Below are 27,820 nucleotides of genomic sequence, written 5' to 3'. Positions count from 1 at the left end.
CCGTAGTCATCCCACGGTGGACAGGTCCCGGAGCCGCCGCCGAGCTGCGGAGAGGATGCTGCGCTGTCTTCAGCAGCGGCGCGCCTCGGTGTGCCCTTGAGCAAGAGGGCGAGGGAGGGAGGGAGGATGCTGCCGGGGCGCAGAGGATTACTCCTCCTATAGCTGCCCTGTGTCACACTCACATACTACACAGGATGAACGTTGACCCACAATATAGGACACAGTGAGGAGGGGAGCTGAACGTGGTGTTTACCCAGCATTCTGTGCGGGGAGGTCTTGATCCTAAATTAGGATGTAAAGTGGCACAGAACAGGCTGCTTCTGCTCCTCTTTCATGATGTTGGCATGACCTGATGTCTGCATTAAGTGTATGAGGATGAACTAGCTATATGAACTTGTTTGGAGTTTAATAACAGAAAATGACTTTTAATGATGGAGTTACACCACATTCGACTCAGTATTGCAGTTTACAGACAGGTAGGCTATGTGCTGAGAAGTATGTGTTTTAATTCCTGTCATTCATGGAGAGGAATCACTGAAGTCCCCCGCTGTGGACTCCAAACCTGTTGCATTTAAATGAGCCCTGAAAGGACACGGTTTAACACAAGCTGCCAGCAATTTAATTGAGTGTTCCCAATGGGCAGAGGGAAGGTGGGTGTGGATTACTTAGCGGTCAAGTCTGCGCACTGCGGTGGTGTGACATTGCGCCCCCCAGTGGCCAATTATTGACTTTTGTAAGAACGGGCTGGGTTTGCAGTGGATTTTTGCTGAATGACAGGGCTGTACCATATATCTTATAATAATCCACTGCGGCTTTTCGCATTTTATTCAGCAAAAACACAAACACCGATTGTCTTGTTTTATAATGCTGAAATGCAAAATGGCATTAAGATCCCAAGTTCCATTAATTGACTGACTACCTGTGCAGATGATGATGAAAAACAATTAATAATTGGGGATCCTACATATTAGCGATTCATTTTAGGCCTGTTTTTTTTTTTTTTTTTTAGTTTATTATTATTTCTTGAAACATCTGGCAGAATGAAACATGATGGCGGGCCCCCACTTTGAGCACCCCTGCCAAATGGTTTAAAGACATGCTTTGTGTTTACCTGTGTGTGTCTGATGTGTGTCTGTGTGTGACACAAGAGGTGCCCTGATGGTCTTTTGTAAATCTGACAGTGTCTAAATGTATGTTAAAATGTTTTGTACCTAAACAATGTAAAACAACTGTTGGCAGGAAGTTGCTCAGTAAAGGCAAACTCCACCCTTTGATGATTTAAATGTTTAAATTGAGATGCCTTTATTCACTTTGTGCATTTCTCTGGTCTCCCATGCTCTCATCCTTGTTACTGTAAATGCTCACATCCTCTGGGAGACATTGCACAGTGAAACTAGAGGACACTGTCAAAACCACATTACCCATAAAGCCCAGGTGCATATGTTGCCTTTTTTTTCCGGATGTAGCATCACATGAATTGACTGTCAACATGCAAGATGGCCACGCATCACAGGCAAAATGCTGCTGGGCGGAGAAAAGTACAGGTAAATTACAGTAGTTGCATCATTGCAAAGTGTCTGTCAGCTGCCACGTTAGGTTCCTCAGCTCTCTAAAGTGCTTCACGGATACTTGACGGACAGCAATAACCGCCCGCAGACGGCAGAGTTGCTGTTATGAGTCATGACTCAAGCCGGCTAATCTAGCTAGCTAAACTCACGTTAGCTACTTGTTAGCGTCTTCTGCTAACGCTGGCGTCAAAATCATTACATGCTTTTATAAACAGTTATCATATAAGTACGTTTTGCATACGTTTTAACACAACTACCAAGTTCACCAGTTAGCACAAATATTCCATGCGCTGTCGTAGAAGCATTTTTATGCTAGCACGGCGTTGATGGTAGCTAAGCTACACTGGATTTGGGCTCGGTCTATTTGCTGGAAAAACGTACGTGTCTCGTTGGTTCTGTAGTGGACTCTACCAGTATACATTAATACCAAAAGAAAGCATTGTTGAACCACTGAATTTGACCATGCGTGATATCAACCAACCGGGATTATTTCCCAAAATATGTGTCATTTAGTTAAAAAATATTTTCAACCTAGTCTGCGTGTCCTTTCAACGTAAGTGCACGAAACTTAATCGTTAGCTGCAATAAATATAAAGCCTCAGCATAGAAAAGCTCTGTTTTACAGGAAAAACCAGATGTGTTCGCGATAAGAGCCTGACCTCACTTCTCACTCTCTCCTCTGTGTTTCAGGTGTCCTATGTCATTAGAGATGAGGTGGAGAAGTACAATCGAAACGGGGTGAACGCACTCCAGCTAGACCCTGCGCTTAACCGGCTCTTCACTGCTGGACGAGACTCGATCATCCGGATATGGAGCGTCTACCAGCACAAAGTAGAGCTTCTTGGATTCTTCATTTATATTGAAATGTTCACTCTCAATGTGGTTGTGCAGCTGTATTGTCATAGGCATAATTTTTCTATTATATACAACAGTGGATTTGTCTTAACTTCTCTCTTCTGTGATTGCAGCAGGACCCATACATTGCCTCGATGGAGCATCACACAGATTGGGTCAATGACATAGTTCTCTGTTGCAATGGAAAAACATGTAAGTTTAATTACAGACAGCTTTTGTTATTCAGGGTTAAGGCATTGTTTAGCATCCCTACTGTTCTGGCCAACAGATCGATTTGATGCACTTTTCACGGTCTTCCGTTTCAGTGATCTCTGCCTCGTCAGATACAACAGTCAAAGTATGGAATGCGCACAAAGGATTTTGTATGTCGACGTTACGAACACACAAGGACTACGTGAAAGCGCTGGCCTATGCTAAGGACAAGGAGCTTGTGGCATCCGCAGGTCTGGACCGGCAGATCTTTCTTTGGGATGTGAACACACTAACGGCACTCACTGCTTCCAACAACACTGTCACCAGTAAGTATTGTTTGTTTCTGTTTGCCCATTTCTGGTCCATATATACTGTGTGGTTCTGATTATTGCACATTTACACTGACAATTGTTCTGTAATAGCGGATAGGTTTCTCTGGGATATATTCTGTACCTATAGACTAAATGTAATTTGTCTCCCCTAATAGCCTCGTCACTGAGTGGGAACAAGGACTCCATCTACAGTCTGGCTATGAACCAGATGGGCACAGTCATCGTATCTGGATCCACAGAAAAGGTTTGGGTGGCTCACACACGCATATATGCACACTATTAGTTCAAGTACACTAGATAAAAAGGACACCTGTAATATTAATACTTTATCTGGGGTGTTTATTCATCCTGCAGCTTGATTGAGAATGTCCTCAGATAATACATATACAGAAAATAACTCAAAAATCTTGAATTATTGTGGAGTTTTTGTGTCTTAGTTTGATTCTTGCATGTTGTCTGGATTCCACTAAAGTCTCTTTAACACAGCCTGTTCAAGGCAGAAATGTTGTGCCCTTACTCTGCTTCGCCCTTGTGGATAAAATGTACAAAACAAAGACGAATGGACGTCTGTACAAAAAAGGTTGTTCAGTTTAGTGTATAAAAGCAAAAACGGCATATGGACAGGTCTTCTTTACTGCAGTATTGCAGGATCTGAAGAGCCAAGGATTACAGATTATAATGAGATGAAGCCAGTGTTATTGCCAGTTTTGGGAAGAATTTGGCATGGCAAAGTGCTCCTTATTTTTGCCAGAGTGAGAAAATGACACATGCAAGTTGCTAGGGTTGGGTATGTAACTTTAATCCTTTAATGACACCAACCAAATTGCCTCAATATTATTGAATATCGAAAAATGTCTTGTCATCTGATTTCCAATTTCAGTATTTTTCAAATGACTTAATCTCATAAGTGTGAGCGAGCCAATAAGCCTGTGTACCTGCTGTGCCAAGATCTCACAATGCTGGTGATTGGCTGCAGGAAATGGGTAACGCCCAGAGACGGGGCTAACCACTCCTTGTGTAATGTAATCTTTTGTTAAAAAAGATTTCCTATAATTGGTGTTGAAAAAGAAACATTCAAGAGCGTATTTAAGTCAGGGTTTTGGTGTCGGTAACCATATCAAACCTTTTTCAAATGATCTAGTGATCCAGTTCTACAAGTTTTCTCCTTTTCCTCCCCTCTCTGAGATTTTCCTAAGAGGCTTCGTCGAGGCTGTGACAACAATAATTAGATGACATAACAAATAATGTGAACTGGGGTTATAATAGGTGTTCAGTCCCTTTTTAAAACCCTAAAAATGCTTTGCTTAAAATATTACCATGCCTTGTTTAGTCTCTGTAATCTGGTTCTAGTGTGCATTTGAATTTAGTAAAGATGTGCCCATTTTCATGTCCTCCCTTTATTATTACTTCTTCAGGTTCTGCGAGTGTGGGATCCTCGGACATGTGCAAAACTGATGAAGCTAAAGGGTCACACAGACAATGTCAAGTCGTTGCTGCTGAATCGAGATGGCACTCAGGTGAGTTTACAAATCTCAGATATACTGCAGTGGCCACTGCTAAACTGAGGAATTAAAAAATCTGAAGCTGCTGTCCTTCTCCAGTGTCTGTCAGGCAGTTCAGACGGGACCATCCGCCTGTGGTCACTCGGCCAGCAGAGGTGTATCGCCACCTACCGGGTGCACGACGAAGGGGTTTGGGCCCTGCAGGTCAATGAGGCCTTCACACACGTCTATTCTGGAGGCAGAGACAAGAAGATCTACTGCACTGACCTGCGTAACCCAGACATCCGTGTTCTCATCTGTGAGGAGAAGGCCCCGGTGCTCAAAGTAAGAAGCTCCAACCTAGAACACATTTACGGTTTTGTTTATAGAATATAATGAACAAGTTTAAAAATAATAATTTTTAAAATACATTTTTTTTGTCCGTACATTGACTATTGGTGTCACTTTATGGTGTAGATGTCAATACTGGGTGTTCTTATTTAAGTTTAAGTCATTCTTTATTTCACATGCACAATTCTTTGTTTTGTTTCCATTGAGAAGTGACAGCACTTATTAGAATAAAAGTTGTACTTTATTGTATTTCATTAAAACAAAGCAAAAAAACAATAATGACCCTGTACTCTTCAGTGGTTCTGGTGCTTATAGCAAAACCATGTGCATTCATTCAACCTTTTGCCATCTTTCTCTTTTGCTCAGATGGAACTGGACAGATCTGCTGACCCACCTCCAGCAATCTGGGTCTCCACCACCAAGTCATCCGTTAATAAATGGGTAAGCATGCGTGACACCTCTGAGATCACTGCTCGACTGTCAACATAATGAGTCCGGGAAACAGTGTAGATGGAGACTTGTGCGTGTGGCCACGCCTAATGCTATTCAGCTGTAATCCTCCAGTAATTTGTCTAAGAATTTAAAGCAGCTTTGTGATAATGTGGGTGATACAAAAAAGATAATTGCATTACATTAATCACAGCTGTTGCTGCAAGGAAGAGTGAGGACGTGATTTTTAAAATCCAGCATAATCTGCAATGATTATTTCCTGTGTGTGCAGTCTCTAAAGGGAATGCACAACTTCAGATCATCAGGGGAGTATGACAATGACTGCACGACCCCTCTGACACCACTGTGCACTCAGCCAGAGCAAGTCATCAAGGGTAAACATTTAAATATATCTAAAACGACACTATCTTCTGTTTTGTCCTCTATGGCATTTTATGAAATATAATTCTGTGTTGTGTTTGCAGGAGGAGCCAGTATCATCCAGTGCCACATCCTGAATGACAAAAGGCACATACTCACCAAAGACACCAACAACAATGTGGCTTTTTGGGACGTCCTAAAGGTAAACCCAGAATTGTACTGATTTGTAGGTATGTTACAGTGTGATTGCATCTGCCATTTATTTGTAAAACCATATTGATTCTTTTAGTCAAAATGATGCTCTTACAAGTCACACCACAGCGAATTCAGATGAGGATCATCAGTGTTTACTCCTGGTGATACTTGTGGTTTTAATCAGGGTTTGCTGTGGAAAATGACATCATTGTTTCCCAATAAACCTCACTTTCACATCTCAATTTTAGAATGAATGGATAACTGAATGAATACATTTGCGTTTTGTTCTGTTGCTGGCAATTGTTGTCTGTGAGAATGTCTCAGTGTTGTTTACAGTAAACGACCTTGATCTGTGTCTCAAACGATGCTGTGCTGGGTCCTTGAATTTGAGAGAGTTTAATGTTTAAGAAGGTGGGGAACTCTGTTCTCACTTAATGGGTTGTTTTACCTTCAGGCTTGCAAGGGGGAAGACTTGGGGAAAGTGGAATTTGACGAAGAGATTAAAAAGCGCTTCAAGATGGTCTATGTGCCAAACTGGTTCTCTGTAGATCTGAAAACTGGGGTGAGTCCAAACCTGAAAACACAAGAACTTATTATCCATCAGCTGCTGGCGACTGGTTAGTAATCTCATCGCTCTTCTTCTCTTTGAATAGATGCTCACTATCACATTGGATGAGAGTGACTGCTTCGCTGCCTGGGTGTCTGCAAAGGATGCTGGATTTTCAAGCTCTGATGGATCCGACCCAAAGTGTAAGATATCTGACCCATTTCATATTAAAGGGAAAAAAACGGTATATTTCCCAACTGCTAACTTGCTAACCTCATTTCTGTAGTAAACCTGGGTGGACTGCTGCTCCAGGCTCTGCTGGAGTTCTGGCCCAGAACTCGCATCAACCCCATGGACGAGGAAGAGAACGAGGTTAACCATGGTGAGAACCAGCCACTGCTGCGTCCTTATGAAACTCGTCTGATTTACCAGTCAAGACTGTTGGGATAAAGCCTGTCAGTGGGTGCCTATTCCCACCATTCCTCCGCTATCTGTGTGTATTGTTTTCATACAGCGGCAACCTCCAAGTTTTTAGCTGACACACTAAAAACCGAAAACACTTGGTTGCAAACTTGCAAACTAAGTGTTCCCCGGCACTATTTTGAAGGGGCATCATCGCATCTGGGGTTAAGAGCTGCTCAGCACAATGTGATTGGTATGGGTATGGGATGAGCATGGGATGAGCATGTTTTTCATCCCAGACTGATATAATTGGTGCACCCAGACCTTTCTCCAGTGCTGGGGAGATTGGTCTGGCTTTGCAAGACTTTCATGAAACTAAATCAAGCAAACCTCTACAGTGATGCTCTGGGAACTTAAATGTTTGTATCCATCGCTCCACTTGACATCATTTCCTGCTGTTGTAAATGAGTGCCGGGTGTCTAAAGCGCCATTCATTGTGTTTCAGTGTCTTACAATTGGATTGTGTTCTTGTGCCCTCAGTGAACGGAGAGCAGGAGAACAGGGTCCAGAAGGGAAATGGATATTTCCAAGTGCCACCACACACGCCTGTCATCTTTGGGGAAGCAGGAGGCAGAACTCTGTTTAGGTAATGATTCACTGACATCCACATCATTGCAGGTTAAATGTAAATTGAGAGTGCTGCGGTGGGCCTTGCAACGTAATTTATGAGTGTAATAAACACGCATGTTATTTGTTGAATGATTTATTGCATCCCTTAATTGCTCCTGTGTTTTGTGTTGCAGGTTGCTATGTAGAGATTCAGGTGGAGAGACTGAGTCCATGCTGCTGAATGAGACAGTCCCACAGTGGGTTATTGATATAACTGTAGATGTGAGTACAATTCGATCTTAATTTTACAATAGTTGATTAAGATGAAGTCAAATTGACCACAGCTGAAATACTACAATTTCCAATTTGGGGGATCATGTGATTGTTTGTGATCTGATCACCTATTTGTGTTGCTTTTTGCGTTTATTTAAGCTTTTTTTACTCAGAGAAGCAAACAAAATACATTTTTTTCAGTGTGACATTGGTGGTTTGAAACCCATTCTCACTGACTTTTACCAAACTATCAGTTTGCCATCTTATACCTTAACATATGAAATCATGAATGCTTTTGTTGCTAAGCATCAAAGTCTGCCCTTTCCTGTTGTTAAAGATGATATTTATTATTGAGTCAGTTGAGCCTCTGTAATTAATCTACCTAAAGCACCCAGATTTTTTTGGCCCAGGAACTACTTTCCAATGAATTTAAGATTACTTATTCCTGCGTTTCCACTGCAGTCGTAAGAGCTGCGAAAATGAGGCAAATTAATCAGGTGATAAATGAATAAGTGACGGCTGCTTTTACACGTCATTTTTTTGCTAAGATTTACAATGGTGACTGTCAGCCCATCTGCCATGTGCTTTAATCTTTTAATTACACGTTGATGTGTCAAAGCACAGTTAACAAAAACAAACTGGTTTGCGGCTGCAGATTTTTAAACATGCTTGTGGAAATACAGTGCTGCAAGTACTCGACTGCAAACCCCACCCACACAAGGTTCCTGTACTTCTGGAGCAGGGACTTTTTGGGGGTAAAAGATGGTGCTTTTTCAGTGTAAGAACACAATACAGGTACTTCTTAAGTACCTCCATAGACCTGGTAACAGCAGACATTTATGCTTCATAGTCAAAGTAGGTACACAGTTGTCACTAAGAACATTAATGATGGTTATGATCTATTCAAGTGAGTTAAAGGGCTGTGTCACTGTATTTTATTAATTCTTTAGCATCTCTGTGATACATCATGTGCACTCACAGTTTGATCCTCCCATTATTATTTTTTGATTCACATGTTTTATCTTTCCTCTTTTATTTCAGAAAAATATGCCCAAGTTCAACAAAATCCCGTTCTACCTCCAGCCCCATTCTTCCTCTGGTGCAAAAACTCTAAAGAAGTGAGTTTCATGTTCACTCTTCATCGTATTTCCTTCGATTCTGTGACGCTGCAGATCTGTGTTGCTGCCTGCCTATTGAGAGCTGATTTTACCTGCTGTGTGTTCTGCAGGGACCGCCTCTCGGCCAGCGACATGCTCCAGGTGAGGAAGGTGATGGAGCACGTCTACGAGAAGATCATCAACCTAGACAACGAGTCTCAGACCACCAGCTCGTCAGCCAACGATAAGCCTGGGGAGCAGGAGAAGGAGGAGGACATGGCAATGCTGGCTGAGGAGAAGATCGAACTAATGTGTCAAGACCAGGTGCGCATGGTGTCTTTGTGTGTATACCTTGAGTAAAGCTTGTGCATTCTCGGTCATTGTTCATTAAATTAATCTTTTACTCTTTTATCTTCTGACCAGGTTCTAGATCCCAACATGGACCTGCGAACAGTTAAACATTTTATCTGGAAGAGCGGAGGGGACTTGACGCTTCACTATAGGCAGAAGTCCACGTGAAAGTCACAATTTTTAAAACGGGACCTTTCGTCATTTGCCAATCACCACCCACCTCTGACATGTAGTACCCTAAAACCCCATTGTGTGGTCCAGAGTCGCAGCATCAATGAGAATCCAGTAAAATTTGTGAGGACGTGACTCACGGTGTATCATAGGGAACTGACCAGAACAGGCCGGAGCAGCCAAGAGACACCTGGGAAAAAAGAGTGGTCCGTAGTGTTTCTTTTCTTTCTTTCTTTTCTCTTTTTTACAGTTTGACAAGAATCAAGAGAATGGACCGTTTTCTCCAGCGCTCACCAATTTCTTTCTTTTTTTTTTCTTCTTTTCTTTGACTGCTATGTTTATTCTTTCCTTCTGATTGGCATCTTTTTTTTGAAGCGACTGAAGTTACAGTACATGTTTGTGTCCAAGAGTGTGTGTGTGCACATGGATGTAGTAGACTGTTTGTTTGTTCTAGTACATTCCAGAAACTGTCCTTGTTCTACAAACACTCCACACCCGTCTCAGCTGTATCACCAGTTTGGGAGTACACTCGGTCTCTGGGTAGCGTCACAGTCCTCCTCTGTTTTGTCGTCATCTTAACTTGAACTTAACCTCAGCTTAGACATCTAATTACTGCAGAGCTTGAACCTCATTGACGGAAGCACTTGTCTTTGTCATTTATGTTTAGCTGTGCTGTTCTCAATGGACTGAATGTTCTTTTTTTTTTTGTAAATACATGTACAACATTTTTTGATTTAAGTGACTTTTTGTTTTGCAGCAGTTTTATTGTGTTGTTGTACAGCTTACTGAAAACAAACTGTTATATTTTCCAAATCCCTAGAGCACACATTCATGATCGTGAAGGTAATTTGACTTGGATGTTGAAAATTGCATCTGTTGTATTCACTACAACCCAGAAACTGCAGTTTAAGAATGTTAGTAGTCGTCCAAGTCATCTTAGCAATCGGGAAATTATATATTATAAGGTATGTATCTTTAACAATAACTTGTGCTTACATGCTCTGTGCTTGGCTCATGAGCAGTGACTTTGATGACAGTGAGGGCTGTTCCAAATGTATATTTCATTTTAGATTCTATAGGAGTTCAATGAAACAACATGAATATAACTTGAAGGGGAATCTCATCCAAGAGAACATATAAATATTCAACCACTGTGGGAAATTCACCAAAGTGAAATAAATGGTAATCACCATTTCTCTCTTGGTGTCACCAAGCAGAACAACAAATCCTCTCATTGTAAATTTTCTGCCGTTACTTTTTGCCATGATGAGTGTGTTAAACGCCATAATGGGGATGCATCGAGTGAGCTCTAATTGGCCAAAAAACACGATGGGTACCAAAATTGGGCCATAACACTGCAATATCCCTTGTTGTAATAATTTGTGAAATATGTATATTTTAGGCATTGGAAGAAATAAATTGGAATGGTTTAACAATGACAGATATGAGGATTATAAGTCGATGTTTGTTGAGTTGTAATGTGTTCAGCTGATGAGTGTGAATTAAGAAAAACAAGGGACAACTTTTTTTTTTTAAGTCAAGTGATATGATTGTTTAACCATCGAAAGATTCACCCGTTTCACATTCATCAAAAGACTCTCCACTCATTCCTAATAAAACATATGATTACTTGATAAAATATCTGCAAAAATACTTTTCCTTATTTTACATACTAGCACCCACTTTGACTGTGAAAAACATTAAGAAGCCCCCTAGAAAAAACAAAACGATTAACTCAACAGCAGCATCACTGTTATCAGACTTCTTCCATACTCTATATGAAAGGTCTGTCATCTACTGGGTGTACACAGTGCTCGTCTACTGTTGCATAGATCACCAAAATTACAAAATAAGAGTGTTGAAGGAGACATGGGGACATAATTCTAAAAATACAGGCAGTAAAACTCTTTGCAAAAAGATCACAAACTGCATGGCTGAATACAAAGTGTTTAAAGGGGCACTATGTAGTTTTGGAGAATGAATTCAGACTCAGGATTTTAGTATTTACAACATTAATGAGGGAACAATACACATTTCTTTTTCCTTAACTGAGTAAACAAGATGTTCTCAGAGGAAAATAAGGTCCCCAGAACACTGCTGAAGTGAGAAAGGTGTCAGGGTCCGCCAAATGTGAACAAAGTAAAACGGGATAAAATTGTGTTGTCATTAAAGGTATTCAGTTTAGGTATAAAATAAAATCAGTCGATGATTTCTCTTCTGATTGAAATACCTTCCCCAAAACTAAATAGTGCACCTTTAAAACATAATGACCTTTTCAAAACTGATGTTAAAACTTGTACTGACTGGTTTCACACAGCACAAGTCGACAAATATTTCCCTCATAACATTAAAAACAGTTAAAAATCTAATACACAGGCCATGTACTACAGTAAAAGTCCTCCATTTTTAAAAGCTGTATTGTGTGAATGATTATTTGCTGCCAACAGTCTGGTAGCTTCAAAAAATCTGATAGTGTTTCTGGATATTAAGGTGCAGCTGTGCTTTTCTGTAGTAAATGCATGTGTTTACCTTTGGAAGTGTTCAAGTATTCATCACTTTTGTGTTCCAAAGTCTCGTCACCCGTAAAATCTAATTTTGCACCAAGCACAGAAGCATTACATTAAAACCTTCTTGGCGTACAAATGAGCAGTAACTTTAAATTTACACATAAAACAAATCGGATGTTCCTACAGACTGTGCCTGAAAGTGTTTTTTTACTTATATGCTTATGCTTTAGCTGGTTTCTGTAGTGTAGCTAATCAGACAGTGTGTATTTCCTATCAACTATTTCTTTAAAAAAGCCCCAGTGATTGTCAACTTCACTTTGCATTTCCATGGCCTGATTCAAGCTTACTCAAGAGGTGTCTCTTCTGGTTCCTCCTCATCACTCTCATGGCTGCAGTGATGAGCATCAGCCACATGTACAAGCTCGTCTGACTCCTCCACTGGCGCCGTTTCATCCTCGACATCTGGCGCAGGCGAATCATCCACCGTCACCTCATTCACAGCAGAGGACTGGAGGAGATCGACGGGAGATGGACAGGGCGGGTCCTCAGCTGGAACAGGGGGTTCAGCAGGAGGCTCGGGAGACTCTACAAGGGGAGACAATGCACCCATAGGTGGGCTTGGGCTGTTGCTAGACTCACAGAGAGAGACGGGTTCGTCTGTAGACTCTGTGAGCAGGTGAGACGGTTCAGCTGGTGGGATGCCTGAATCTGACAAAGTGTCATTGGAAGCCAGAGCAGAAGTGAGGTCCATGGCTGCCTGAGAGCTCAGCTCTTGTGGGTCAGTCTGGTTTTCTGTTGACGATGACAGCAGCACACTGTCCTCGAGCTCCTCTGTACGACAGGAAATACAAGCATAGTCAATGCTCTTTCCAAAAGAAAATGCCAAGTAACTGTTATGAACTGCTGCTGGTCCTACTTACCAACACCGGAGATTTCACCTTCCTTCTCCTCGTGCATAGCCAGTGCGGTGTTGGTCATGTCGATGGATGACATGGACAGTTCGAGTCTGTCCACCAAATCTGCAGTGTCAGGGGTCATCACCGCCACTTCAGAGTCTGAGAAACCTTGAGGAGAACACACAGGCCAGGAAGACTTTTATATATACAGTGAGATGCAAAAGAGCAGGGCTGAGCAGTATGGTCTTCAGATAAAAAAAGCCATATTCATTAGTCGATATTGCGATAAACTAATCACAAATATCTCATTACTTAGAAATCTTCTCAAAAGCGCTTCAGAAATGCAATAATTGGGCAACAAAATCAAAAATCACAATATATTTGACCAAATACCTTGATATTGATATATAGTCTCAAATGATGATATTGATAGACTACTGCTGGCCATCCCCACCAAAGAGACACACATGTAGAGTACATCAACATCCTCTAAAGCCATATGTGTATCTGAACTGACCTGGGTCCATGACTCTCTGGATAGGTGGAGGTAGAGGAGCTTCCTGCAGGGCGACCTGCTCCAGGTCCAACACATCTTCACTTTGGCTTGAAGGTGCCATCAAAGGTGCCTGGAACACAAACGGGGAAAAAAGCTGCTACTACCAACAATTTGATCTGATGTCACAGTACACTAAGTAAGTAAATAGCTACAATAGCAGCAAAACAGACAAATGATAATGCTGAAAGAAGTAGTTCATTAAAAGTGAAATGAATCATCAGTTGCGGCTGTTATCGTAGTAAAGTGGATTCAGGTGTACCTCTGTGAATCCATGTGTTGGGAGCTCTGGAGCCGGTTCCTCCTCAGGAACAGGGGTGGGAGGCTTTGCCGTCGATGCTTCAGGAAGTACTGGGATCCGGTGCAAGTAGCCGTAACCAATGCCACAACCCAAACTAAGAGCAAACATTTTGGAATGATTTAACACCATTTATAACACATGCATTAAATAATTCATTTTTTAGCCATATAAATGAATACTGTGTAATGTAAAAAAGCTTTATTGTAAATGACCTCAACGGTTGATCTATTTGAATAAACCAAACACCAGACAACAGAACAGAAGAGAACTGATCTGTATGCACTTTTCTCTTTCTCTTTGACACCAAACACAGGCATTGTGGGCAAACTGTTTTGTTCTTCATTGAAATGGAAAGGAGTGAATGTTATCTTGAGTAGCCCAAACTGCCCAAAGGCAAAACAATTAACATATTAAAGGTGAAAAGCAGAGGTTTTCTCCAGTAAGTCACCCTGAATACTTTGTGTATTGTCACGTACCTGCCCTCTCCACCCCACGCTCCATTTGGTGTGACCACCACCTCCCTGCAGGTGTCTGTTTGTGTGTTGTACACCAGCAGCTTCAGGGGCTTCCCTTCATGGGCCTCAATCAGCGAGAAGAAGTCTTCTGACTAGAAACGAACAACTCGGAATGTAACTACAACTCATCTTCCAAAAGTACTTCTAATTCAAAGACAGGATTCGTATCTCAAAGTATCAGAGCTAAACGCTGACAATAACGCATCTTACATCTTGCAGCACTTGATCTGCTCCAACAATGTAGTCACTATGCGGCTGAAGCCCTGCCAGCGCAGCAGGTGAACTGGCTTCCACATCCTACAGGAATGGAATTGTTAGCAAACAAAAAGCAAATAAAGTGGGGTAATGAGAAGTTCAAATCAGAGTTAGGTCATCTGCTTTGGTTTCCTTGTTACTGACGAAGAACCTCACCAGAACATGCCAGACATTCTCATTGGCTCCTTGGTAGCTGCAGAAGCGAACACTGGCACCGAGCAGGCCCTGTCCTCCCCACATGTTACTGGGAACCACCTCCAGCTCACGAACTCTGGTGGTTTTCGTGCTGTACACCTCCATCTTCACCGCCCTCTCCATGTTGGCCTTAAGAAGCTCCTTGAGCAGCTCATTCTCCTCATTCTGGTGAACATCAATGGAAGGAGTCAAAACAGTAGGTAACTCCACTCTCTAACTCTGCTTATAATAGACAACCATTGAACTTACTAGTCTTTTGTTGTCCAGAGACAGAATAAAGTCAAAGAAGGGCTGCAGTCCGGCCTCTTCTGCAGGGGAACTCGGCTGCACCTGTCAAAAACAACACCAGTGTCGCAATTACTTGTGGAGCTTCATCTTTAATAGAATTACAGTTCCCTGTTCAAAACTTGTGAACAAACTAAACAATGAATAAACAACTAGTTTAGTTTTTTTTTTTTTAAGCAACGGTAATAAATAAACAAATGAATAAATAAATATTCAGTTACAATCATATAAATACATTAAACACATCTTACCATTTGAGAATCGTGAACCTAAAATGTGTCTTGCCTTTTCCTTTGAACTCTCTATCGATAAATCAGTTAATCGATTAATAATTTCTGCTCTGCTATAATTTAATGTACAGTCATTCTATATGTTGTAACACCAAGAAAATGTTGCAGTAAGGTGATTCATCTATTCGTATTCTCTTCTCTTTAATATGTCCGCATGCTGAACACCTTTACATTAACTGTTACAGTTTACTCATCTTGTATTCAGCGACTTTGTTAAAAAAATAAAAATAGCTCAGTGGATTCAGGACTGCTGTAAGATTTTGTTTGCGAAAAGTTACACGCTTTTTATTGAATGAACAAATAAAGTTCCCCCTACACATTGTGTCACCTTTGACTAAAAAGGTAAACAGTGCCACCTCATCAGCTTTTACCGCCGGTGGGTTTGCATCCACTACTTAGCTAGCTGTCTGTGTTAGCATACAGTAACATCTCATCATAAGCTGCAGTACACGCTGTTCCAAATACAAAAAAAAGCTGAATAATTCTTACGCCGTGCACATGGTATCCATAGGTTCCTCCTTCGGACACTTCTGCACTCTGTGATAAACCCATTTCTGCCAGGAGCTTTCAAATATTAGCAAATATTATTAGAAAATACAAAGAATGCGAGAATTACTACGGTTGACAGTCCGCAGCCATCTTGTCTGCAGTCCAAAACTATCGAGCATCGCTGGTATCGAACGCCAACACGCATGCGCACATACACAAATGCTGGTGGAGCTGCTTCGTCTCTACTCATGAATAATTTTGACATATTTGTACTTTACTTGGCTATTTCAATTTATGTTACTTCCTAGTTTGAACAAAGTACCTACATCTGCTCCACATTAGCACACTTAAATACTGAAATGGTTTTATGTATGTTGATTAATTACAAAGGCAGAGTAGCATAATATTCTGTGCAATGTTATAAATAAATAAATAAAAAAATCTGAGAAGTAATGTAAGAATATTGTGTAAATTATTTATTTTGTAAAAGTGACCCATACAAATAGTACTTGACTTAAAGTCTTAAAGTATCTGATACTAAATGTACTTTAGTATCAAAAGTACAAGTGAAAGTAAATTACAAATATATTTTCATGTATGTACATACTATGTCCTATGGGTCGACGACTTATCCACTTATCGGAATTTTTGATCAGGGTTTCGGCATTTTTCCAGATATTAGAATCCATCCTTTTAAAAATCTATTTCCATATGAAAATAAATGCAATCTGTAAATTAACTAGTAGCTAAAGTTGTCAAATTAATGTAGTGGTGTAAAAATTACAATATTTGCCCAGAGCATGTATAAGTACAAGCATTGTAAAATCATATTTAAGTACAGTACCTGAGTACATTTAGCACCATTTAGCTCAGTTGGTTGAGCGGGTCTCTGATGTACAGAGGATTTGTCCTCGCTGCAGTGGCCCTGGGTTCTAGTCCCGGCCTGGGGCCCTTTGCTGCATGTCACTCCCCCTCTCTCTTATCCTGTTTCCTGCAATATCTCAATCTGTCCTGTCAATAAAGTCATATAGAGGCCAAATGCACTGAGACTACACTGAATGACATTTTAGTGTATGATAACAGAAGCCAACGGAAAAATACATTTTAGTTTGTCCTCTTGGCTCTGCACTATACGAATCACAAACCACATTCAATGATATTAAGACAAGACAAAACACTGAAATGTATCTCCCATGAATGCCATTATCATTGTTGCTCCTATAATGTGACACTGGGGATGGATAGAAAAGTAGCACTCATTGAATTCATTTGAAACTAGTAAATAAATAAATAAAAATGTTTATTTTCATTACTCAAGTACAGAAATATTCCAACCATATGTTTTTCTTATAGGCCTATACAGGATAATCCGTGCTTAACTGGGCAGTTCTGAAAAAAAATTATAATGAAACACAACCCAGAGGTTGAAAATGTTATTTTTTCCATTACTGCTTGTGTCACAGTGGATTATCCTGCTTATACCATGGCCAGATTTAAAATAGGAAATGTGTGATCTTTAAAATAAAAATAACCAACAGGATTTTCCAGACATTAGTTTTATCTTGTAAAAATGTGTCCTCCGACCAATCCCAATACTCTCTGTGGCCATGGTATAAGACATTAAATAACATGTCAGAGATCATTATATAGGTTCAGGAAATACAAAAAAAGACATATATTAATTACTCAAGTGTAGTTTCTCTGAAACAAAGGCAAAATTATTTTGAGACAATAGAAAAATATACAGCTAAGAAAAAATATTTTACCAATCATTCTTTGTACATTGAAATATTCATAGAAATACATAAAAGCAGTGCTTTATACATTAAATTATCTTATACAGTTTCTTGTTATGTCACTAGATTGCCTTAAATCAGCTATAAAAGTTGAGTACTGTTGACTGCGTAACCTTGCTCTGGGCTCGATTCAGTCAGACCGATCAGAGACTCCAGGAGGTAGGTGCTCGACTCGTACTGTGGCAGATCAACAGAGCTGAACAACTGCATGTGGAAAAAGCTGTCCGAGGGTCTGTGCAGTTTGAAAGAGCTGTGCAGAGGTCCAGATGTGTAGTCGCTGTCAAAGAACTCGAGGTCGGAGTCCGAGGAGAGACTCAGGTCCATGTACCTGCCTGAGGAGTAGTCCACGGTGGGGGAGGGGGTTTTGGGGAATCCCTCAAGAGAGTCATCATCAAAGAAGTCTCTGGCTTGATTTGCGTTCTCATCGAGGTAATCTGTCAGTGAGGCCCTGCTCATATTGTCTGTGAATGTGTTGGTTGTCAGTGGTCCCATACTGTCAGTGGGTGTGCTGCTGCTGTGCTGCATGAGTGGCTCTCCTGTGTGCCCCAGCTGGCCGCACGCTGAGTAGTTACCATTGTCACAGATGTTGAGGGCACGTGACAAACCTCCATCAACTTCAGGAAGACTCTGACTCGCATTAAGGCATCCTCCTGTGTCAGAGTCCGAGGAGGAACAAGAGGACTCGGTCATGTCGCTGCTGCAGCTGTTCTCCTCCACCACCAGCCGCTCTGGCGTGAAGTGAAAGGCAGGTGTTTCAGGCATGGTGAGAGGAAGACCATCCTCCTCCATTGTGAACCCAAAGGGGCAGCTCTTGTCTTGTGCGCTCTGCACTGCATCGGCCTCCTCCTGGTCCACGTACTCTTGAAGGTCCTCTGGATGTCCTGATTGGTCCTCTTGGCTCAGTGTTTTGTTTTGCAGTCGCCTCTCCAGGTCGAGTCTCATGGCAGTGTGGATGTAATGAGTCTGCACACGTCTGGAGTTGAACTCAATGCGCCCCTGAGTGTTTCCACAGCCGTCCTTACTGCAACCACATGGGAAGTTTAAGCGGTCCACCTGTGTGTACAAAAAAAAGTCAAAATCAGCGCTGTGGGAACTTTACAGTGCACTGACACCAGTGATGCTCGATTGTTTCGGACTGCAGACAAGATGGCCGCGGACTGTCAACCGTGATAATTCTCATACTCTTGTTATTTTCAAATTATATTAGCTAATATTATTGACGATCTCTACAGAATGATTGCCGCTAATGAACGATTGCCGCTAAAATGTGTTTTGGGCCGATAAATTAGAAGGTTATTTGCAAGATTCCAATAAAGCAGTTCTTAGTGTAAGTGTCTTACCTGACACTTGATGCCTGCCAGACTGCATGCGCAGGTCTCTGGCTCACAAAAGCCTTGGCAGTCACATCCACAGTCCGCCCTGGACAGACGCAGGGCGTGAAGCTGCCTCTTCTCCTCCCGGTCTATGCGCTTCACCCCCGCTGCCTGCAGGAGAGCCTGCCGCTGCCTTGAGGAGTACGGCTGAAGGAAACATCCATCCTCCAGCTCAGCGTCACTGACATGGACGTCAGTGTCTCCACCTGGGATCTGATCCACCGTGAGCTGGTCTGCTTCTCTCTGGTCAATGGCCCCGCTGGTGATCAACTGGAATCAACACAACAGATAAGGTAAAACGACTGCTGTGTAGAGCAATGCGGACTAATCTAGAAATGAAGTGCACTCACTTTGTGTTTCAGTGCCTCGAGCCTCTCTTGTCTCAGTCTCTCTCTGAGCCTCTCCCTGCGCCTGTGCTGTCGCTCCAATGCATGCTCCGCCACTGTGTAGCTTTGGAGGGTGCTGTGCCTCCGGGTCATGCCCAGGGTGGCGCCTCCATGGCTGGGCACACTGGTGAAGCCTTGGCAGCGTGGGAAACTGAACACCGTCACCTGGTCAAAGCGCACGGTGCTCTGTGTGCCTGCAAGCTTGGGCCTCTTCAGGATGGGGCAAACTGGTTGTGTTAGAGAAAGACACAACGAGAACAACTATGAGGTCCAGTTTTACAGTGACAATATTCTACATTAACAAGTAGGACCTTAACAATGTACTGTGAACACATGGGCATGTCTGTGAGAGCAGTCCAGTTCTAATGCCATATTTATCAAGAGTCTTTACTTGTGATGAGGGAAAATTGGTAGCTGGGTTAAGTTTATTCAAATTGATATGAAAACGATATAACTATACATACAATATATTATATTACATAGTTATTGAACTCTTGTTTCAAAACTGAGGCTCTCCTTTAAATAGTTTTCTCATGAAAAAAAAAATATAGCAACTTCTGATCAACCCATATCAAATTCAGGTTTAAACTAACACTGTCCAGTTTGTCCCACCCATGTTCAGTTTAATACATTTTTGGGGGGGTTTTAATATTTTGGAAGCTCCTTTCATGATGGTGTTCATTATTTCCAAAAACATTACAGACACTACAGAAAGGATTTTGACATGATGACCACACGTTGCCACTGTCTAATACGCCAAACTACAACCATAAAAACTGCAATAGGTCATCTTTACTCCCTAAACACTGTAAAATAGTGACGCCACACTCTCCTGGCAAGAGTCGACCACCCAGCTGAATGTCAGTGCAGGAAGCATAAATTAATCTCGAGTCCTACTTTGAGGTACTGTGGGAGTTATTTATTTTAATTAAACTTCAAGTTTTCCCATGCTTTGCTCCAAATCGCATACTTTTTCTTTTTAGCTTTAATACGTACTGATGATTCATCAGTCTGTGCTCTGTCAGCAGCTCGATTACTGTGATATATCTTCTGCTGCACTGAGGATTCTGGGTCAGAAAAGCCAGACAAGCTGGCTTGCATACTGCAAAATGCGACCAGACGCAGTACAACATCCTGGTATTTTCGACATACAGAATTTGATATACTCTGTCTTGGAGACACACTAAATCTTTTTCTTGAATACTAAATGTAATGGTCCTATGAGTAATAGAACACGGGCCTGGAAACCCAATAAATACAGGCCCTGAACTCTTTGTCTGTTTTGTCTTTTGTAGCTCTCTGAGCGGCCACTAGGTGACACACTACAGGTGCTTCACTGCAGTCACTTGGGTCAGAAGTTTAACGTACATGTGGACAGGAAATACCAAGTAATAGGTCCATGGCAACAGTGGACACAACAACAGTACAAAGAGCAGTGAAGTAAACCGGGCTTTGACAGCTGTTCTTTGAAGGTTTACCAGAACATACAGTCTATGGGCTTATTCTGCTGGTTTGGTCCTCAGTATCCATCAGGTTACAGTTTGGGTTGACAGTTTCACAGAATGATCTGACCTTCACACAGAACCAAAGCTGAAGTCTTGTTCCTACATTCAGTAAACAACTGAGACCAGCTGACTAAGCTCATCTCAGCTGCTCTCTGTGTGTCTATAAAGCTCCACACTGGGGCACTGTTCGCACCATGACTCTATTGTGACTTGGTATTGGGCTCAGAATAACAAGCCTGAAGCTGTTACACATAAGGTTTTAGGCTGTATAACAACAACAACAAATGAAGAATACTTTGTCACTGTGTGGCCTCTCTGCAGCTTTGTGTTATCTTAATAAGGCCATTAGATAGGACTTGTTTAAAGAGGCCTTGCTATTCAAATTGATTCCACAACATCCTATTGCTCAGGCAAATCATCACTCCACCCAACCACACAGACAGTCCAGAGGCGAGTCGTTCAATGTGCAATATCAAGTGCCGCCCTAAGGTTAGCGTCTTCATGCCAGTGCTGCTGCAGGCTGATAAGACACTCCTAAAAAACACTGATGGGAAAACGGCCAGATAAAGAGGAGGTCTGCATTATTTGAAAGAGTGGAAAACACATTCGGCCGTGGGGTTTTGAACTTACTGGGTAAACTGGTGGGTGAAGACGGGCTGTGAGGTGTGAAGTCCTGGTTGTCAGAGGGGCTGCTCTCCCCGTCGGACTCCCACTCTGAGGAGGCAGGGGAGGAGAGGGAGGACGGAGGAGAGGAGGAGGAGGAGGAGGAGGAGGAGTCATCTACCTCCGTAAACTTTCTCTTCAGGATGCCCCTCATTGTTTGGCTGTGGTGGTTGACATACATTCTGCGTGAACACACACAAAAAAGGGACCCTGGTTTAAATATTTATCATACCGTGGCGAAAAATGCACAGTTCAGTACAGGAAGGGGCAGAAAACATGTCATGCAACGTGTGGCTTTGTCCGCACAGCAGCATTCCCAACCCGGGAACATGAAATGAGGCATCATGTAATGATTTATTAATGAGATAACAATTCTCTAACAACCATGATGCGTTTCCTTGTAAATGTAAACAGCTTTTGACAACGACATCTGGAGGAACGAGAGGTCGTTCCTGTAGGAAGCCGCCGGTCGAGCCGGTTTCAGGGCACAAGTTTGCTTAGTCTAATTACATCTTGATAGTGATTATCCAGCAAACTGATGCTTCATAAGAGCACAAGTATGAACTGAAGTCCTACTTTTGCTCACAACCAGCTGAGCACTTGAGAGCGTTAGAAAAAAAAAAAAGCTCTTTTTCTTTTCCCCACAGAGTAATTAACATTCCAATGATTCCTCAAGTTTTTTGTGAAGAATACGTGGAAACGGACCGTCCAATGACTGCCTGCTGAGGACCGGGGGGTGTATTGGTTCAAGTGGCTGCTATTTTTGGATGTGAACATGGAAAATAAATCCAAACATGAGTAATTTCAGGGTAACAAACCCTTAGCAGGGCTGTTTGAAGCTACTGAGTGGAAGAGAAAATGTTCTAATCACGAGTTGTGTTGCTGTGTTGTTATTATTCAAGTCCAACATAGTGTGTTATGTACATCTGTGCGTATAAACTGATTTACCAACATAGTGAATTGAAAAAAAATTATTAATACCATGACAGTTGAAGAAAACATCAAATATTCACATTTGGGAAGCTGGAATCAAAGCATTTTGGATAATTTTTTTCTTCAAGCAATGACTTTTGCAGGTTAATTTTCTGCAGATCAACTTAACAATATAATTATTTGAGCTCTGGGCTGGTCAAGATATTTTTTTAACTGCAGTAAGAATCACACAAAGCTGTCAAATCACTCAGGTTTAAATCTTTAAAGTCTGCAAACTGAGTACAATCACATAAAACCTCTACTCTTCTTTCTGGCTCCAAACAAAATCAGACCTGATTGACCTCAAGATCCATCATGGTTCAATAATAACAATAAGTGACATTAATACAAGCAGCTGACCAGGATTTAGACTGACCTCCCCTCAAATCCCAGAGAGGAGGGTAGGGAACGCTCAACCTCATACGAGCCACGGAAAACAGTACAGCATGTGTGCTTTCTGAAAGACAGAGTGCACAGGCCAAACAGCGTCATTCCTCATAGTGAGTAAAACACGATATAAACCACTGACTGCCCTCTTCTCTGCCACTGCGATGCAGTTATCCACGCTTGTGCTGAATCCACAAGAAAAGAGGTTTCTGATTGGCGGTAGCAAGCAAACAGAAACAATGTGTATGTGTGTGTGTGCACTCTGAGTGAGGAACTTCCTGGATCCGTCAGAAAATAAGAGGTGAAACAAGAGACAGATCCTTGTGCCATCCCATCACACTGTTTACACTGTACAACCCTCTGCTGCATAGGGTAGGATTCATCTCAGCTGGAAATCATCTACATGGTGTTTAACATTTCTCAACTAACAGGATCTAATTAATGCTGCATTGCAGCAGTAGTATTTTAGCTCTCCTCCCAGTTATGTCATATTTATTACATTTACTATCTGACAGTGTCCACAGAGCTTAGTGTCCATGTGCGTATCCACTGAGAGCACATCAATAATTTAGAGGTTCAAAGCAGCAGAGGCACACAGTCCACGTGCGCGTTCACGTGTGTGTGTGTGTGTGTGTGTGTGTGTGGGGGGGGGGGGGGTTATACTGTATTAATATACTACAGTAGATAAGAATAGATTGTAGGGCATTTTTACCGTGACGGCATCGGGGAAAACAAACTACCATGACGCAGAATAAGTTCACAATCACTTCCCCACTGAGTTCAAACACACTTTGCATCCCTCCAGGAATGTCGCGCGGATGTCATGGCAGGTTTTTCACTGGAGGGAGTGCACGAGTCGTTTCCTGTCCGGACTAACAACAGTCATTAGGCTGCTGACCTCTTCACCCCTGGCGGAGACACACGGCGATCATGTCAGCCACAACACCTCCCCTCTCTCTGCCCGTGACAGACAGACACACTGACAGTCCCATTTAAACCACAGCAAAGTTCCTCTGCTGCTTCAGACACTGAGTAGAGTCCTTATCTTTGTGATGGGAACTTTGTTTAAACATTAGTACTAATTTTAGGCTCCCCGGAGCTTCGTGAAACAGAGCATTTACAGAAAAATTAACAGTCACGCTCGGGTAATTGCCCACATTACACAGAATTACAGGCTGCGTGATTCTAGATAAACGCAACTCGAAGTGATAAACAGAAACACGATAAGGTCACTAAGTGAGCCACAGTAAATACGAACGGAAACACTGTGGGAGCAATGTTACAGTGGTTTTTCGGTAGTTACTCACCAAGAAGTAAAAGGCAGCATAATAACAAACGAAGGCTGAAACTGACACGAAGTTGTGGCTCTTATCCGCGGTCCTGCCAGCTGTGTGTGTCCCTCTGTTTATGTAAAGCTTCACAGTAGTACCAGTGCGAACATGAGAGGACTGGCTGGGGAGCTCCCAGAGACACGACAGCCAGCAGCAAGATAGTGCAGCCTACTCAGTCTCCACGCATGCGTACAACTGTCAGGGTGGCTAGCGATTCCGTAGGAAAGGTCAAATATAAGCTATTAGTAGATTAACAGGTACATGATAGTCCAGTTCACGAAAGAGTAACAATGCTTTTTAGTGATTCTCACTCTAATGAAACCTAGCTTGAGACTGTGATCATGGCGTTCGTTCTAAAAATCAGGTGACTTGTTAAGATCAAACCAAACTATGTTAATGCACTCAAGCTTGGGGGGGAAAAAGCCACTTTCAGCTTTTTGCCTCATTCTGATCATGTCTAGCTACTGTGTGCCAATGGTTGCTGTTCATCATCACAGTTATCAGGCTAACACGAGCTCTTCTGCCCAACGAAGCCGGAAGTGAAAAGGAGCGGAACCATCTCGCCTCACGTAAGTCCTCTCCGTCGCTCCCCTGACTTCTCTTGACGCAGACAGTGACACATGCAGAGGCAGGAGACGCTCTGAGCTGTCACTACTGCCCACAGATCTCTGTCTGTTGTGTTCACATCGCACTGTGACAAACAGTGATGTGGTGGTAAATAAATAACCTTTAAACGTGCACCTGGTGTTTATCAGAGGGCAATCTGCCAGCATGATAAACGAGTTAGAAACACGTGCTAATGTGTAAAATGTGGCTCATAAGATAGCCTTTATCGTTTTGTTATCCAATGAAACAAAGTAACACACTGATATTTTTGAGGGTGGGCAAAATAGTGGGAGTAGACAGGTTTCAGCTATTGTTGACACTTCCACAGTGGACACTGTAGTATTGTTATTACTGTTGACTTGTACTTTGTTGTATGTGTTGTACTTTTTTTACAAAACAAAACTTATTTTTCTCTTTTTATATCATGATATGTGCATAGCTGGTGACCAGTGGACCATACATTCAGGAAGAACTTTAACGTAAAGAGAGGCCTCAATAATGTGGTTTTAGGAAATACCAAATTGTGCATTTTTAATCAGAAATCTTAATGTAGAAAGATAAATATGACAAAACTATATTGATACGGTTGAAATTTTTAACATTGAAAACCATCTATCTGAATTCATGCTGTTTAAGTTCCTCTCTTAAATTTTAATGAGACAATTCAAATTGTTTTTGTTATTTTTTTTCTGACCCACAAAGTTATCACTTTTTTAATTCTCAACATTACTTCAAGCATTCAGTCATTACATTTCATAATCTGACATTTGGTTTCTTATAAGACTCAGATCTTTATGGCCTTGTTTCCATACACTGTCTGGTTGACTGGTTGTCTGGTGACTTGCCTTCAGACACCTTGTAAAAGTGACGATGAGATTCCTGTTAAAGGCGACGCTTACTTCCAGGTATTCATCTTACAACACTGTAATATGACTCACTGGTGCGCCTCTGTGATGGTGTTTTAAATCAGACACTCCTCAACTCCAGGAACCTCCCTGCAGTGTGGAGAAGATGTAGATGGGCCGGATTATGGATTTGGGTGTAACATTCCTGCGTTCCTGTTATTCTGTTTCTTGTTGCTGGCATTTAACTAGAAACTGAGGTTGTCCTATGTGCTCATTGTGAACTATCCAAACGGTTAACTCAGGGTTGTTTGGGAAATCCTCAGTGAGAAAAAGTCAAGCGTCTGGATTAACATTCCAGTGTCTCTGCTTTTAAAGATAATCATAGGCTACTCTGTCCCCGACTGGGCGGCAAATGAAGCTCAGAGAGACAAACAGAGCGACATATTAACAGATGGACAGACAGATGAACGGAAGGACATACAAGCCCAAAATACTCCAGAGCTTTGACCCAATGTTGGTACACATCAGTGCATCCATTTGAAGAAAGAACACCTAAATACCTGTTCGCTGAAATATTGTGGCCGAAGGAAGAGCTGCTCGTCCACAACTCGGCCCCAAAGTGTGTTATGAGAGAGTGACCCACTTTGGATGAGATCGCTCTCGTGCATGTGTGCATTTCTATTCCACTGACCTGCATGTGGAGTAAACACCAGGGAGACAGTGCGGAGGGAATGGACGGAATTAGGAATAGTGAAGCAGCTCATAAACAACCCAGATGTGTCTTTTATGTAATGTTCAAACCTGGACTCTTTGTTAACAAGTGTAATGATCTCTGAATAATATTTGATGTTCTGCAGGTCCAGTCCTGTGTATCCTCTCTGAGATAGCGCTCTGACTTACTAATAACACATGATGAAAGTGCTACATGAGGCTACATGGCTATTTATAGTACAATCACACTGCCTGTCCAAAAATACAATTTGTGCAATACAGTTGGAGTTTCCTGTTCCTTTTGCAGGCTGTTACCACGCACAGTGTGACTCTGTCGTATGCTTAAATTAGTCAGGAGGTGGATCCGGATCTTCTCAGGCCACACTGATGCAGAGAAGGAGATGAGTCATGGAGGAAAAGTAATATTTTCTACTTTACCCTGCAGTAAACACACAGTAATTCCGTCCCAATCTACTGGTTGTTTTTTTTTCCAATTTACCAATGCAGCCATCTGACCTGGTCTGGTCAGTCTGACCCAGACTCCTAACCTGCTCTCTTTTCATTCTATGTGAATGACAATAAAGCAGGAATATATTGCACCACGGCCAAAAGATCATTACTATAGACCTGTTTCCACTCAAAGTCTGTGTCTGATAAATCTAATTTCTGCTCTTACCAAGAACAGTGAGAGTAAACCATTACTGCGCTGCGGTCCAGAGTCCACATTACATAACTTATAGTTAACCTACATTCTGGCAGCCTCTCAGGTTGCTGCCACTGGCTCTTGTGGCCCTGTTTTCTCAGTCAAGCTGTGCCAGCGATGGCCCACATACAGTGCTATACTGACAGAGTTTGACAAAGCTTCAGGCATGTGAAACTATGCCCCAGTTCCTCCTTCCATTCTGTGGAATACTATCACTATTCACTGGGTACTATCTATCTCTCCTTTTAAAGATCACTCTCAGTTTCTTTCTGGGCATAACAGGAAGTATCAGGTACAGTCATGGACTGTGTGTTATTGCTTTTCTGTCAGGTAGTAATGTAAGGTGCCAAATGGAGCCTCGTGCTGCATGGACAGTGTTGCTGAGAAATACTTCCTTGACAGCAGACTGAGATAAAAAGACAGTAAAGTAACTCAGCTCAGTGCAGAAAACTGAACATGATCAACTCCTTCGTGATATTGAGAAATGGAGACTATACTCCCACATTCTCTCTCTCTCTCTGATTCGTTGATTCCCAAACTCCCCTGGTTGAAATGTCACATGTACACATGAGTTGGCTCCTTTTTACATAGCCTCTGATGTCATATTTTGACATTCGTCACCATGGTCGCAAGGGCAAATATAGCCCAGCCATTTCTATTTTAGAGGCTGGAAAGACGGTGAATCATGATTGCCTTCATCATCATCATCATCATCACCATCAGCTCCGTGACTGCCATTTTGATCAACATTGCCAATATCTTTGGAGTCATTATTGTCATCAATTTTACATTAGTCATGGTCTTTGCTTTAAACATTTTCCTTTTATTCTGACTTCAGGTTTACTTGCCATCTAGATTTAGGTACTTATGTCTGAGGCTGTGACGTGAGTTTGCCTGTTTAACAAGCAAAGTTGAGGTCTGAGACAAAACCAAACAGTTATTAGTAGGCTGTAGTAGAGTACGATTCGATGCACACAGCCACACACAGTCTCTACTGTATGTCAATTGTTGCATGTAATGCA

General features: G+C 42.0%; 3 protein-coding genes across 4 annotated transcripts; 1 reads left to right on the top strand and 2 right to left on the bottom strand.

Moving 5' to 3' along the window:
• The first annotated feature begins 1,420 nt into the window (after positions 1-1,420).
• On the top strand, positions 1,421-10,673 carry LOC115572176 (WD repeat-containing protein 48). 2 transcript variants are annotated; one of them, XM_030402006.1, is made up of 18 exons: positions 1,421-1,544; positions 2,259-2,399; positions 2,540-2,615; positions 2,729-2,941; positions 3,103-3,191; positions 4,363-4,464; positions 4,549-4,773; positions 5,146-5,220; positions 5,501-5,603; positions 5,694-5,791; positions 6,239-6,346; positions 6,438-6,534; positions 6,618-6,713; positions 7,274-7,379; positions 7,537-7,624; positions 8,657-8,733; positions 8,844-9,036; positions 9,136-10,673. In XM_030402006.1, the coding sequence occupies exons 1-18, from the start codon at positions 1,497-1,499 to the stop codon at positions 9,229-9,231; spliced, it is 2,031 nt and encodes a 676-aa protein (XP_030257866.1). In that variant the 5' UTR covers positions 1,421-1,496; the 3' UTR covers positions 9,232-10,673. The 2 variants fall into 2 exon arrangements, with proteins under 2 accessions (XP_030257866.1, XP_030257865.1); XM_030402005.1 differs by having other exon boundaries at positions 2,537-2,615.
• On the bottom strand, positions 9,943-15,704 carry gorasp1a (golgi reassembly stacking protein 1a). Its single transcript, XM_030402008.1, has 9 exons — positions 15,521-15,704; positions 14,706-14,786; positions 14,418-14,621; positions 14,217-14,303; positions 13,968-14,098; positions 13,453-13,585; positions 13,155-13,263; positions 12,662-12,805; positions 9,943-12,572 (listed from the first exon to the last, which is right to left on the bottom strand). Exons 1-9 carry the CDS (start codon positions 15,581-15,583, stop codon positions 12,085-12,087), a joined length of 1,440 nt encoding a protein of 479 aa, XP_030257868.1. The 5' UTR covers positions 15,584-15,704; the 3' UTR covers positions 9,943-12,084.
• Positions 15,705-16,788: 1,084 nt separating this feature from the next.
• LOC115572177 (cysteine/serine-rich nuclear protein 2-like) lies at positions 16,789-24,067 on the bottom strand. The gene is made up of 5 exons (XM_030402007.1): positions 23,910-24,067; positions 21,211-21,425; positions 19,040-19,302; positions 18,657-18,959; positions 16,789-18,369 (listed from the first exon to the last, which is right to left on the bottom strand). The coding sequence occupies exons 2-5, from the start codon at positions 21,422-21,424 to the stop codon at positions 17,398-17,400; spliced, it is 1,752 nt and encodes a 583-aa protein (XP_030257867.1). The 5' UTR covers position 21,425; positions 23,910-24,067; the 3' UTR covers positions 16,789-17,397.
• Between the last annotated feature and the right edge of the window lie 3,753 nt (positions 24,068-27,820).

The sequence above is a fragment of the Sparus aurata genome, chromosome 21 (assembly GCF_900880675.1).
Source record: "Sparus aurata chromosome 21, fSpaAur1.1, whole genome shotgun sequence".
NCBI lineage: Eukaryota > Metazoa > Chordata > Actinopteri > Spariformes > Sparidae > Sparus > Sparus aurata.
Note: the sequence above shows the minus strand (reverse complement) of the source record. Positions and strands in the feature narration are given on the sequence as shown.

Coding starts and splice junctions, on each gene's coding strand:
- LOC115572176 (XM_030402005.1), top strand. CDS start 1,497: ATGGCCACGCATCACAGGCAAAATGCTGCTGGGCGGAGAAAAGTACAG. Junction 4,465..4,548: donor TGAATCGAGATGGCACTCAG/GTGAGTTTACAA, acceptor GTCCTTCTCCAG/TGTCTGTCAGGCAGTTCAGA. Junction 5,604..5,693: donor GCCAGAGCAAGTCATCAAGG/GTAAACATTTAA, acceptor TTGTGTTTGCAG/GAGGAGCCAGTATCATCCAG.
- gorasp1a (XM_030402008.1), bottom strand. CDS start 15,583: ATGGGTTTATCACAGAGTGCAGAAGTGTCCGAAGGAGGAACCTATGGA. Junction 13,586..13,967: donor GCGTGGGGTGGAGAGGGCAG/GTACGTGACAAT, acceptor GTTTGCTCTTAG/TTTGGGTTGTGGCATTGGTT. Junction 13,264..13,452: donor CAACACATGGATTCACAGAG/GTACACCTGAAT, acceptor TTTGTGTTCCAG/GCACCTTTGATGGCACCTTC.
- LOC115572177 (XM_030402007.1), bottom strand. CDS start 21,424: ATGTATGTCAACCACCACAGCCAAACAATGAGGGGCATCCTGAAGAGA. Junction 19,303..21,210: donor TTCACCCACCAGTTTACCCA/GTAAGTTCAAAA, acceptor TAACACAACCAG/TTTGCCCCATCCTGAAGAGG. Junction 18,370..18,656: donor TGGCAGGCATCAAGTGTCAG/GTAAGACACTTA, acceptor TTGTACACACAG/GTGGACCGCTTAAACTTCCC.